This window comes from Octopus sinensis, linkage group LG20 (assembly GCF_006345805.1).
Source record: "Octopus sinensis linkage group LG20, ASM634580v1, whole genome shotgun sequence".
In the NCBI taxonomy this organism is placed as follows: Eukaryota; Metazoa; Mollusca; class Cephalopoda; order Octopoda; family Octopodidae; genus Octopus; species Octopus sinensis.
This window is the reverse complement of record NC_043016.1, coordinates 18,117,932-18,132,961: the sequence shown is the minus strand read 5'-3', so window position 1 is coordinate 18,132,961 and position 15,030 is coordinate 18,117,932. Positions and strand designations below refer to the sequence as shown.

The 15,030-nt window shown below is 39.0% G+C and overlaps 1 protein-coding gene across 1 annotated transcript in view; it reads right to left on the bottom strand.

The window, feature by feature from the left end:
* Positions 1–7,465: 7,465 nt before the first annotated feature.
* LOC115222598 overlaps positions 7,466–15,030 on the bottom strand; it is a 40,792-nt gene continuing 33,227 nt past the window's right edge. The window contains exon 6 of the mRNA XM_029792896.2: positions 7,466–7,676. Coding sequence (XP_029648756.1) covers positions 7,599–7,676 — 78 coding nt within the window. The 3' untranslated portion in view covers positions 7,466–7,598. The remainder of the gene's footprint in view (positions 7,677–15,030) is intronic.

The window sequence follows — 15,030 nt, the reverse complement described above, 5'->3', positions numbered from 1 at the left end:
CCTGGGTTGGTAGCTCTATTTTCTTCACAGTAACAATTACATTATCTATAAGAAAATTGTACCAGCTGATATCAAGGTCTCTTCTGAAGATCATCATCATCATCCTCATCATCATCTAACGTCTGTTTTCCATGCTGGCATGGGTTGGATGGTTTGACTGGGGACTGGTGAGCCAGATGGCTGCACCATGCTCCAATCTGATCTGGCAGAGTTTCTACAGCTGGATGCCGTACCTGATGCCAACCACTCTGGGAGTGAAGTGGGTGCTTTTACGTGCCACCGGCACGAGGGCCAGTCAGGCGGTACTGGCAATGGCCACGCCCAAATGGTGTTTTTTACCTGCTACCTGCACAGGAGCCAGTCCAGCGGCACTGGCAATGCCCTCACTTGAATGTTGTTCTTCATGTACCACCAGCACAAGTGCCAGTAAGGCGACGCTGGTAACGATCACGCTCAAATGGTGCTTTTTACCGGGGGGGGGGGGCAGTCAGCAGCCCTGGTAACGATCACACTCGGATGGTGCTCTTAGTGCTCCACTAGCACAGATGCCAGTCATGCAGTGCTGGAACTGTATTTTCTTTGAGTGGCACTCCATCGGTTACAACAATAAGGGTTCTGGTTGATCTAATCAGTAGAACAGCTGGCTTGTGAAATTACGTGCAAATGGCTGAGTACTCCACAGACATGCTTATCCTTTAACGTAGTTCTCAGGGAGATTCAGCTTGACACGGAATGTGACTATGCCGGCCCTTTGAATTACAGGTACAACTTAATTTTATCCAGCTGGAGCAAAATGAAATGAAGTGTCTTGCTCAAGGACATAGCAGCTTCCAGAAATTGAACTCAGGACCTTATGATTGTGAACTGATTACTCCTAACCACTAAGCCATGCACCTTCATGTTTTTCTCTGAATAAACATACCAGTTCTTAGCAATTCTACTAAAAATGTTTTGTTTTTTTTGTATTTGGTTCAGTTTATAGTTTCAAAAAATTCATAATCCTAACTTCTTGCACTATGTTCCTTCACATCAGGTGAACATTCTGAAATTTTGCCACCAACATATCATTACAATCAATGATATAAAGTTGGCATTGTTCCAGACAATTTTCTACGCACCGAATAGAAGTAGAATGGTATGTCTGATTTTGAAGTCTAAAACATTAAGTTCATTTCCTTCGGGTGCATCATCATCATCATCATCATCATCATCATCATCATCATCATCATCATCATCATCATCATCATCATCATCATCATCATCATCATCATCATCATCATCATCATCATCATCATCATCATCATCATCATCATCATCATCATCATCATCATCATCATCTTCAACATCATCATCATGTAGTGTCCACTTTCCATGCTGGCATGGGTTAGATGGCTTGACTGGAACTGGTAAACCAGAGAGCTGTACCAGGTTCCAGTCTGATTTAGCTTGGTTTCTGTAGTTGGGAGCCCTTCCTAATGCCAACCCCCTCCAAGAGTGTAGTGGATGCCTTTTACCTGTCAGCAGAATAGGCACGTTTTATGTGTCACTGGCACAGGGGCCTTTCACATGTCAATGGCACAGGTACCTTTTATGCCTCACCAGCATGGGCCACGACTGACTGCAAATTCACTTGGCTTGACAAGTCTACACAAGCACAGCAAATTGCAAAAGGTCTCAATTACTTGTTAATGAAACAAAGGAAACAGCTCAAATATACTTTTGGATGTTTTTTGTTTTTTTGATTTATCAACTTCCTCATTATTCATACCATAACGAAGCAGCAATATAGTGAAATCATTAGCATGCCAGAAAAATACCCAACAGTATTTCTTCCAGCTCTTTAGATTCTGAGTCCAAATGCCACCAAGATCAGCTTTACCTTTCGCCCTTTCAAGGTAAATAAAATAAGTACCAGATGAGCACTTAGTCTAATGTACTTAACTTATGCACTGACCCTAAAATCAACAGCTTGCAAAAATTTGAAACCATTATTCACATCTCAGACTAGTTTTGGTTTATCAGGATCAGGTTGCAGATGAGGGTTTTACAGTTATGGCAGCAGTTTAGAGGCCCACTCCTATATCTCAAAGTGAGCCTCTAAATTGTCTCAAAGTACACTATGATTATTGTCCTTGGATAGCAACTGTTATTTCTTATTTGCTTACCCTTAGAAAATATGAAAAATGGTTAATATATCCTTTGAACTTTACTTTTGTTACATTTGTTTAAACCCCAAGGAGTCCTTCTCAACATATGGCTATGATGCTTCTCCACTACCCCTGCTCATGATCAAAGGTGCTGGTACCATGTTAAAAGCACCTATACTAGTTGATGCATAAAAGCACCCAGTACACTCTGTAAAGTGATTGGCATTAGGAAGGGCATCCAGCTGCAGAAACCAAACTAAAACAGACATAGAGCCTGAACAGCCCTTCAGATGGTTAGCTCCTGTCAAACCATCCGGCCCATGCCAGCATGGAAAATGGAAATTAGATGATGATGCTGATGATTATAGTAAATTTTACAGTATTGGATATAAAGCATCTAATGTCATTAGCATTAAACTACAAGAATTAAGAGAAATATTGGTTTTCATTGTTATACAATAACATTTAATTAAATTTATGCAATGTTCTGCCTTCGCAAGGATGAATTTAAGCAATTACTGAATGATGTTAGATTTATTTATTCTTTATATTTTTTTATCTTTTACTTGTTGCAGTCATTGGACAGCAGCCACTAAAATTTGTCTTGGAAGGTTTTAGTTGAACAAATCACTGCCACCCCCACTGTACTTCTTTTTTAAGCTTGGTATTTATTCTATCAGTCTCTTTTACCAAACAGCTAAGTTACAGGGATATAAACGAGCCAACACCGGTTGTCAAGCACGAGGAGCAAATACAACATAAAGTCATACACACATACATTACAGATATACTTACATGCATGTGTGTGTGTATGTGTGTGTGTGTGCATATGTGTGTGTGCGTGTGTGTCAGTGTGTGTGTGTACAGGGTGTTTAGGCTGAATTTGACAATTTTCTTATGTTTCCTTCTTTCAGGAACATCTTGACATATTTGTTATTTCTTTATTGGCCACAAGGGGCTACACACAGAGGAGACAAACAAGGACAGACAACAGGATTAAGTCGATTATATCGACCCCAGTACGTAACTGGTACTCATTTAATTGACCCTGAAGGGATGAAAGGCAAAGTCAACCTCGGCAGAATTTGAACTCAGAATGTAGCGGCAGACAAAATACCGCTAAGCATTTCGCCCAGCGTGCTAATGCTTCTGCCAGCTTGCCGCCTTATCTTGACGTATTTGTGAATAGTTAACGGCATTGGAGAGCGTAAAGATTAAAGTTGAAGTTGAGAATAACTGGAAGGCATCTAAGAATTAGAAAAGGGTTACCTGTATCATGATGAGTGATGCCAGGTGTTAAAATGCCAATATCATCACTGCTGTTCAAAGCTCGGAGAACACTTTAAAGGCTGTAAGACATGACATGGTCAGCTGCAATGGCGACTACAAAGCCATGGTCAGCAGGAAGCCATGGACTGTATCCACACACACTGGAATTCATCTCCACAGTTTTTAAGAGGGCCTTAGGCTCGTTTCAGACGACTATGTGAAGTGGTTGGAGAGAATAGCTGCAGGGAGGCCATATATAAGTTTTGTCTGTAAAGTAACAGGATTGGGTGTGCTGTGTGAGCTATGGGCATTGTCCACAGTGAGTTCTTGCCACAGGGCCAAACAATCAGTCAGTGAGTCTACAAAGAGATTCTGCAGCATTTGCTTCACTCAGTGCTCGAGTAGAGATAAGAGTTGTGGCAGGACAAATCGTGGTTGCTTCATCACAACAATGTACTTATTCAGAATGGCCTGAGCATCTGGCAGTTCCTGGATGGGAAGAATATCATTGTATTGGAACAACCTCCCTATTCACCAGATCTTGCTCCATGTGACATTTTTCTTTCCCCCAAGTTCAAGGGGACCATCAAAGAGACCCATTTTGAAGGTGTGAAGGCCATCAAGAGGGCTGTAATGATGGAGCTGAGGGGCATCCCGGATGAATCTTTCCAGCAGTGTATAGAAGTATGGCAGAGAAGGATGGAAAAAGTATATTAGACTCGAAGGGGATTGCTTTGAAGGGAAAACCATGTAGTTTGTTGTTTAAAATTGAAATGAAATGTTTGTGACACTAGTCCTGTTACTTTGCTGATAGACCTTATATGTGGTAGTAGCATTTGGCTCTGGAAAGAGTCAGAAGAGGTTGTTGAAGAATTTCAATGACTTAACCAGGTCTAATTTCTGGCCTACTAATTTGCCCGGTTTTAATCCTATTCATTACTATGCATGGAGTGCTTTTAACACCAACCATTCTGCTTTTGACACCAATCATTCTGCCTGCAAGGCCAAGGCCAAACTGGTGGGCAAGGTCAAGGAAGTCTTCAAAGATTTTCCCAGGGACACAGCGAGGAATGCTTGCACCAGATTCTAGAGCCATCTTGAGGCCATGGTTGAAGCTGAGGATGATTATTTTGAGTCAATTGTCATCTCCCAGCCACAATCTAGTTGACATTTTATAATCTTTTAAAATACTTTTAATTTTTGGATGAAATATTAGGCTTTCTTTTCCTTTTATGCAAACTGTCAAATTTATCCCAAACACCTTGAATATACATACAAAACATGCTTCATTCAATTTCTGTCTACCATGACTTTGGTCAACCCAGAGCTATAGCAGAAGACACTTGCCCTGATGCTGCTGCAAAAAGGGACTGAACCCAAGACCACATGGTTGGAAAGCAAGCTTCAGAACCACACATGCACTCCTGTTCCTATTTGCTCGGGAAAATATTTTTACCATTCTGATTACTTCTGATGTGTAACATGTGAATGCAAATAATGACAAGAAGGATAATATTAATTAATGATAATAGTTTCTTACAAAAAAAAAAAAAATCACAAGGCGCAGGAGTGGCTATGTGGTAAGTAGCTTGCTAACCAACCACATGGTTCCGGGTTCAGTCCCACTGCGTGGCATCTTGGGCAAGTGTCTTCTACTATAGCCCCGGGCCGACCAATGCCTTGTGAGTGGATTTGGTAGACGGAAACTGAAAGAAGCCTGTCGTATATATGTATATATATATATATATGTGTGTGTGTGTGTATGTGTTTGTCCCCTAGCATTGATTGACAACCGATGCTGGTGTGTTTACGTCCCCGTCACTTAGCAGTTCGGCAAAAGAGATCGATTGAATAAGTACTGGGCTTACAAAGAATAAGTCCTGGGGTCGATTTGCTCGACTAAAGGTGGTGCTCCAACATGGCCGTAGTCAAATGACTGAAACAAGTAAAAGAGTAAAAGAGTAAGACAATATTTATTAAGGAAGAATAAAAATGACTGCATTGATTCAGTTTGTTTCATTATATAACCGGTTCTTTATTGATATTAAATAAAGATTACTTAATTATAAACAAATTAATTACATGATATTAAATAAAATAATTAAATGAAAACTTTGCTTCACAACCATATGGTTTCAGGGTACAATCTTATTGCATAGCAAATTGTGCAGTATTTCATAATCACACACACATGCACATGCACACACACACACACACACACACACACACACACACACACACACACACACACAGTATTTATGCATTCAGAAGATAGTCTGGATGGATAAAAGCTATTTATTGAGTGCTTTCATCCCCTTCAGGGATTCATCATGAATTGTGGGTTATTGAAATAAGCCATTATTCATGATAAATCCCTAAAGAGGATGAAAGCGCTCAATGAATAGTATTTATCCTGATGTTAACTAACTTCTTTTATTAATACATAAAATCTGTATACCACCACAACAAACAATCTATACATATATATATATATATATATATACACAAAAACATACACAGATATATTACTTAACATAGATAGGGTGTAAAAAAGCCATAACACAAAGTTCTTCATCTTAAGGAAAGTTTCTTGTATAGACATTTATGAGAAGTTTTCTCAAGACAAATACCTCAGTGTTGTGGTGTTCTTACACTACATCAACATATGTAAGATATACAGATTGCTCTTCTGAACTAATATGCTTCCATTGCCAATAATAAATATATATATATATACATATGTATTTACATAAATATATATTTATATGTGTGTATGTGCATGTATGTATATATATATATATATATAGTTATATATATATTAATATAAAATATATTTATATATTAATATATATACACACATATACACATATATATTGATATACATACATATATACATACACACATACACACACACACACATATATATATATAAATATATATACATGTATACTTATACATATATATATATATAATACACACACACACACACATATATATATATATTGTAGTTTTTTGTCAATCTTGTTGTCATAATAGTGAACCATTTAGTAACTGTTCAATAAATTATTATTAAAATCAAGAAAGAAAGAAAGAAAGAAAAAGAGAAAGAAAGAAAATAAACAAACGTAAGTACATGGAAGAGAAATAAAAGTTTATTTCCTTAAATAGATTTTTTTTTTTGAAATTTCAAAATAAATAAATAAATGAATAAATGAAATATTTAATAAACTGAAATATTAACAAATGAAACTATAAACATCAAAAACAATAATAACAACAACAACAACAAATGTCAATAAAATCTGCCAGAAAATATATAACAATAGTAATTGTAATTATAATTCTTTCTACTATAGGCACAAGGCCTGAAATTTTGGGTGGAAGGGGATAAGTCAATTACATCGACCCAGTACATAACTGGTACTTATTTTATCTACCCTTGAAAGGATGAAAGGCAAAGTCAACCTCAGCGGAATTTGAACTCAGAACATAAAAAGACCGATGAAATGCTACCAAGCATTTTGTCCGGCATACTAATGATTCAGTGAGCTTGCCGCATTCATAAAATAATAATAATAATGATAATAATAATAATAATAATAATAATAATAATAATATAATAATAATGATAATAATAATAATAATAATAATAATGATAATAATAATGATAATAATAATAGTGGTTTCAAATTTTGACACAAGGCCAGCAATTTAGGGGTGGGGAGTAAGTCAAATACATCGACCCCAGTGCGTAACTGGTACTTATTTTATCAACCTTGAGAGGATGAAAAGCAAAGTCGACCTCAGTGGAATGTGAACTCAGAACAATAAGACAGACAAAAATACCACTAAGCATTTTTCCTGTCATGCTAACGATTCTGCCAGGTCACTGCCCTATGTAATAATAATAATAATAATAATAATAATAATAATAATAATAATGATAATAATAATTATAATTATAATAATTATAATAATAATAATAATAATGATAATAATAATGATAATAATAACAATAATAATAATAGGAAGAATAAACAGCAGTTGAATACTTTTGTTAAATTTTTATCTTTTTTTTTTGTTTTTTACAAGTTAATTACTTTCAAAGAGGAATGTTCCATTTCTGATATATTAATTTATTTATTGATTGTTTGTTTTTAGTTTGTTTATATATTTGGTGTCTTAGATATACGGCGCCTTCTTGGCTATTCTTTTCAGAGACACTTCGTTAACGTTGTTCCTTTCATCGGCGAAATCATCCTGAAATAAAACCAAAAAAATAATGATAAAAACATAGGAAATTAAAATCTTTAATTGATTTTAATCCAATTAATTAAATAAATATGTATGTATGTATATATATACACACACAACACGCATAAACACATGCAATAAACAGAGACAAAGATACATAATACACACACACACTGTTTGGTCACAGACACACACACGTTTCACACACACAGACTCACACACATCAGAGGTATTCACCCCTATTCGCACACACACACTTACACACTCACACAGACCATTCTCACATACATACATGCATGCACACCTCTTATTGAGATCACTGGCACTTTATTATCTCCCTTTCATTCAACCTCTTTTTTTTTATTATCTCCCTTTCTTTCAACCTCTCCTTTTCCAGTCTTTTGCTTATTTCTGTGTTCCTTTCTGTCAAAGAGCATATGCTCAAAACGTAAAAGACTTACTCACTTACCAAGCATTAAACTAATACATCTGTTTGTTGTTTACACACACATCTCATTTTTTGTTTTTTTTTGTAAATTCTCACTATACAGTTGTATATTTGTAGGTATTTATGTACACAAGGTGCAGGAGTGGCTGTCTGGTAAGTAGCTTGCTAACCAGCCACATAGTTCCGGGTTCAGTTCCACTGCGTGGCATCTTGGGCAAGTGTCTTCTGCTATAGCCCCGGGCCGACCAATGCCTGTGAGTGGATTTGGTAGACGGAAACTGAAAGAAGCCTGTCGTATATATGTATGTATATATAAGTTGTGTGTATATGTTTGTGTGTCTGTGTTTGTCCCCTAGCATTGCTTGACAACCGATGCTGGTGTGTTTACATCCCCGTTACTTAGCGGTTCGGCAAAAGAGACCGATAGAATAAGTACTGGGCTTACAAAGAATAAGTCCCGGGGTCGATTTGCTCGACTAAAGGCGGTGCTCCAGCATGGCCACAGTCAAATGACTGAAACAAGTAAAAGAGTAAAAGAGTAAATGAGTACATACACACACACATACATACAGTCACAATAATAAGCCGCAGTCAAACTGGAATACTACTGAAGGATCTCTGATGTAATATTACTCAACATCATGTGTAACTCAAGAGATGAGGGCGTCTCTGCAGGTTGAGCTGTTAGTTCTTTGCATTGAGAAGTCACAACTTTGGTACTACAGAGAAGATGGTTCAATATCCATAGTCACAGCTGGTTGTACTTGAGAATCCAAAAGAAAAAAGAGCAATAGCAGTTGCTTCTGATTGGACTTTATGGAAGAGGTGCCTTATATGTATGTATGTATATATATACTAGCTGTTGTGGAGGGCTCTTCATTGGGCCTTGGGCCCAATAATTACACTTCATCCATTGAGTACATACAAAATTTTATTAAACTTGACCAATACTTTTCAAGCAATGAACAATTTTCTTCAAGACAATGATATAATTTGTCGACTTACACACGTGCACAAATATAGGATGGCTAAAAATTAGAATCTTTGGAATCTTTTACTTGTTTCAGTCATTGGACTATGTCATGTTGGGGTCCTGCCTTGAAGAGAGTAGTGAAATAAATTGACCCCAGGACTTCTTTTTGAAAGTCTGGTATTTATCCTAATTGCAAAGCTTCCTGATAAACAACATTTTTTTGTCTTCCCATTCGAGTGGGGGTCAGTACAATTTTTTTCTGTCTCACCTCTTTCTTTCTCTCTCTCTCTTTTTCTGTTGATTATTTTCAACCATCACCATTACCACCACAACTACCACACACACACCATTCAGCACTTCTCACGCCACCACCATCGACACCTTTGACTTCCCCACCTCCCTCTGCCCCACCATCACCACTGTCTTTCACATCCCTTACTATCACCGTCATGCTTGAATTATGATGAGTGAGACAGAGGGTGAAAGATACAAGAATCTTCATTCATTAATAAAGAATCCTGTATCTTCCAACTCTCATTAATTAAATACTCAATGAACACTAAGCCAGTGAATATGTTTTTCCAGCCAACAAAACTACCAGTTCTACACCATATGATATATATATAAGTATGTATGTATGTATATATGTATAGATATATATATATATATATATATATATATATACACGGAGTGTTGACATAGGAAGGGCATCCAGCTATAGAAACACTGCTAGAGATCTGACTGGGCTGGTGCAGCCTTCGTGCATCAGACCCCAGCTAAACCGTCCAACCCATGCTAGCATGGAAAGCGGACGTTCAACGATGAGGATGATGATGATGATGATATATATATATATATATATATATATATATATATATGTATAGGTGCAGGAGTGGTTGTGTGGTAAGTAGCTTGCTTACCAACCACATGATTCTGGGTTCAGTCCCACTGCGTGGTACCTTGGTCAAGTATCTTTTACTATAGTATCAGGCCAAACAAAGCCTTGTGAGTGGATTTGGTAGATGGAAACTGAAAGAAGCCTGTCATATATGTGTGTGTGTGTGTGTGTGTAATGTAAAGGTAAGGATCAAGGATCAAGGTATAGGAAGTTAATAAGCTTTGACAGTCCATAGAAGGTATAAAAAACAGCGTTCAAGAATAATAGTGGTTTATGACATAAGAGTTTGTAAATTTATATATATGTGTGTGTGTGTGTTTGTCTCTGTGTGCGTGTGAATGCGTGTGTGTGTGTGTGTGTGTATATACATATATATATATATATATATATATAATATATTAATAAATAAAATAAAACATATGCATATATATAAACATATATGTACGTACCTACCTCTACATGTACATATACACGCATATATATACATACATATATATATATGTGTGAGTGTATGCATTTATATGTATATATATTATATGTGTGTATAGTTCAAGTTTTAATGTTTTTGATCATTCACCTGCTCAGTGTAAGGAATTTAAAGAAAAGGTATTAAAAAGAAATTATCTATTCATTCTTTGAATTTTAATGGTTTATATATTATGTATACTTACCTTGAAATTACTAGAATTCTTTATAGCGGAAGTTCAGCATGTCGCTAACAAAGTGATAAGAGTTCCAGGCATGTGAGGAATTAGACCTTGTGTCTAATTCCTCACGTACATGGAATTTCTGTGTGTGTGTGTGTGTGTGTGTGTGTGTGTGTATGTGTGTGTGTGTGTAATAGTACCAGTTCATGTGTAGTTATCATGAAAATGTATGTTTGTAAATATGTGTGTGTATGTATGTGTGTATGAGTATGCGTATGTGTGTGTGATTATTTAGTAGGTATTTGTATTTAAGAGAAAATGCTCATACCCATAAAAATTTCTGTACATACGTATTTCTTTAGTACACATGTGTGCACTTGCCTTTTGTGTGTGCATGTGTGCATCTGCATGCATGCACATGCACAAATATATGATGACTAAAAATTAGAATCTTTGAAATCTTTTACTTATTTCAGTCATTGGACTGTGTGATGTTGGGGCCCTGCCTTGAAGAGAATAGTGAAAAAATTGACCCCAGGACTTCTTATTGAAAGTCTGGTATTTATCCTATTACTCTCTTTTACCAAACCACTAAGTTACAAGGATGTAAACATACCAACACGGGTTATCAAGTGCTGGAAAGAAACAAACATTAATATAAAAAGTGCACACACACACACACACACACACAAACACACACATATAAATACATCAATGCCAGTACCCCCCGGCCCGACAGGCTCCCGTGCCAGCAGCACATAGAAAGTACCATTCGAACGCGGCCGATACCAGTGCTTCTTGACTGGCTCCATGCCAGTGGCACATAAAAAGCACCCACTACACATTCGGAGTGGTTGGTGTTAAGAAGGGTATCCAGTTGTAGAAACATTGCCAGATCAGACTGGAGTCTGGTGCAGCCCCCCCATCCACGGGGGCTTGCCAGTCCCCAGTCAAATCATCCAACTCAAGCTAGCATGGAAAACAGACGTTAAACAATGATGATGATGAGGATGATGATACACATACGATGGGCTTCTTTCAGTTTCCATGTACTAAATCAACACACTAAGCTATAGCAGAATACACATATTCAAGATGTTGCATGGTGGGACATAATACAGTTACTTCTTACCATACATGTTTTACAAATGTTTACAACACTGCAAATTCATTGAGCTTTTGAGGATATGAGTCAGGTTCTTTTTCCTTTATTTGTGGGAAAACCTCAGTCATTTCCAGGTTTTTTTTTAATACAAATCTATTGTGAAATAGACCCAACTATAATAATAGATAAAGAACAAAAATATGAATCTATAAGCAGGATACAGGAACTGTAAGTGTTGCCTGCAGTTCCCTGAGATTTTTTTCTTTATCCATAATTTAAGACATGACATTCACATCTTGCTCATCGGCCGAGCATGCCTGTAGTGTTCTATTTCCTTGCTGAACAGAACAATACCAGGACAATCCTTTCAAAGTGTGTGAGTACAGACACACCACACACACACACATATATATATTTATATATTATTATATATATATATAATAGAATTATGTTACAAAAAGAAAATAGAAACTACAAGTGGAAATATATGATTGTGTGGGGGTGTGGGGGGGTGTGGGGTGTGGGGTGTGGGGGGGTGTATCATCATTATCATCCTTTCTTATGCTGGGATGGGTAGGACAGTTCAAAAACAACAGATGTGTACAGATGCACACACACACACATATACACATAATATATATACATATATATAAATATATATATATATACATACATACATATATACATATATCATCATCATCATCATCATCAACATTTAGCGTCCGTTTTCCATGCTAGCATGGGTTGGACGGTTCAACTGGGGTCTGGGGAGCCCGAAGGCTGCACAGGCCAGTCAGATCTGGCAGTGTTTCTACAGCTGGATGCCCTTCCTAACGCCAACCACTCGAGAGTGTAGTGGGGTGATTTTATGTGCCACCGACACAGGTGCCAGACGAGGCTGGCGAACGGCCACGCTCGGATGGTGTTTTTATGTGCCACCGACACAGGTGCCAGACGAGGCTGGCAGACGGCCACGCTCGGATGGTGGTTTTATGTGCCACCGACACAGGTGCCAGATGAGGCTGGCAGGTGCCAGACGAGGCTGGCAGACGGCCACGCTCGGATGGTTTTTATGTGCCACCGACACAGGTGCCAGATGAGGCTGGCGGACGGCCACGATCGGATGGTGTTTGTTACGTCCCCAAAGCACGGAGGCCAGTCTATGCGGTACTGGCTACGGCCACGTTCGGATGATTTTCTTGTGTGCCACCGGCACTGGTACCACAAAGATACAAATTCCATTTATGCTCATCTATTTTGATTTGTTTTGATTTTGATTTTGATTTTCACTTGCCTCAACAGGTCTTCACAAGTGTCACTTGCCTCAACAGGTCTTCACAAGTGTCACAAGAAGGAAGGTATGCACAGGTGGACTGTCTACGTCGCCGGGTCTTCGGATGGTGGTCTTTATGTGCCACCGACACAGGTGCCAGATGTGGCTGGCGAACGGCCACGATCGGATGGTTTTCTTGTGTGCCACCGGTACTGGAACCACAAAGATACAAATTCCATTGATGTTCATCTATTTTGATTTGGTTTGATTTTCACTTGCCTCAACAGGTCTTCACAAGTGTCACGCGTTGTCCTTGTGTGCCACCGGTACTGGAACCACAAAGATACAAATTCCATTGATGTTCATCTATTTTGATTTGGTTTGATTTTCACTTGCCTCAACAGGTCTTCACAAGTGTCACGCGTGTCACACACTTGCCTCAACAGGTCTCCACAAGTGTCACACACTTGCCTCTGCCTCAACAGGTCTTCACAAGTGTCACACACTTGCCTCTGCCTCAACAGGTCTTCACAAGTGTCATAAGAGGGAAGGTATGCACAGGGGACTGACTACGTCGCGGGGTCTTTGGATGGTGTTTTTATGTGCCACGACACAGGTGCCAGGTGAGGCTGGCGAACGGCCACGATCAGATGGTGTTTGTTGTGCCCACAGCACGGAGGCAGTCGATGCGGTACCAGCTACGGCCACTTCGGATGGTTTTCTTGTGTGCCACCGGTACTGGAACCACAAAGATACAAATTCCATTGATATTCATCTATTTTGATTTGGTTTGATTTTTGATTTTTGATTTTCACTTGCCTCAACAGGTCTTCACAAGTGTCACACCTTGCCTCAACAGTCTTCACAAGTGTCATAAGAGGGAAGGTATGCACAGGTGGACTGACTACGTCGCCGGGTCTTCGGATGGTGTCTTTATGTGCCACCCCGACACAGGTGCCAGATGTGGCTGGCGAACGGCCACGATCGGATGGTTTTCTTGTGTGCCACCGGTACTGGAACCACAAAGATACAAATTCCATTGATGTTCATCTATTTTGATTTGGTTTGATTTTCACTTGCCTCAACAGGTCTTCACAAGTGTCACACGCGTGTCCTTGTGTGCCACCGGTACTGGAACCACAAAGATACAAATTCCATTGATGTTCATCTATTTTGATTTGGTTTGATTTTCACTTGCCTCAACAGGTCTTCACAAGTGTCCACGCGTGTCACACACTTGCCTCAACAGGTCTCCACAGTGTCACCAAACACTTGCCTCTGCCTCAACAGGTCTTCACAAGTGTCACAAACTTGCCTCTGCCTCAACAGGTCTTCACAAGTGTCATAAGAGGGAGGTATGCACAGGTGGACTGACTACGTCGCCGGGTCTTTGGATGGTGTTTTTATGTGCCACACACGACACAGGTGCCAGTGAGGCTGGCGAACGGCCACGATCAGATGGTGTTTGTTGTGCCACAGCACGGAGGCCAGTCGATGCGGTACCAGCTACGGCCACTTCGGATGGTTTTCTTGTGTGCCACCGGTACTGGGTACACCACAAAGATACAAATTCCATTGATATTCATCTATTTTGATTGGTTTGATTTTTGATTTTTGATTTTCACTTGCCTCAACAGGTCTTCACAAGTGTCACAACTTGCCTCAACAGGTCTTCACAAGTGTCATAAGAGGGAAGGTATGCACAGGTGGACTGACTACGTCGCCGGGTCTTCGGATGTGTCTTTATGTGCCACCGGCACAGGTTGCCAGATGAGGCTGGCGAACGGCCACGATCGGATGGTGTTTGTTGTGCCCACAGCACGGAGGCCAGTCGATGCGGTACTGGTTACGGCCACGTTTGGTGGCTTTCTTGTGTGCCACCGGCACTGGTACCACAAAGAATACAATTCCACTGATGTTCATCTATTTTGATTTGTTTTGATTTGATTTGATTTTCACTTGCCTCAACAGGTCTTCATAAGTGTCACAAGAAGGAAGGTATGCACAGGACTGACT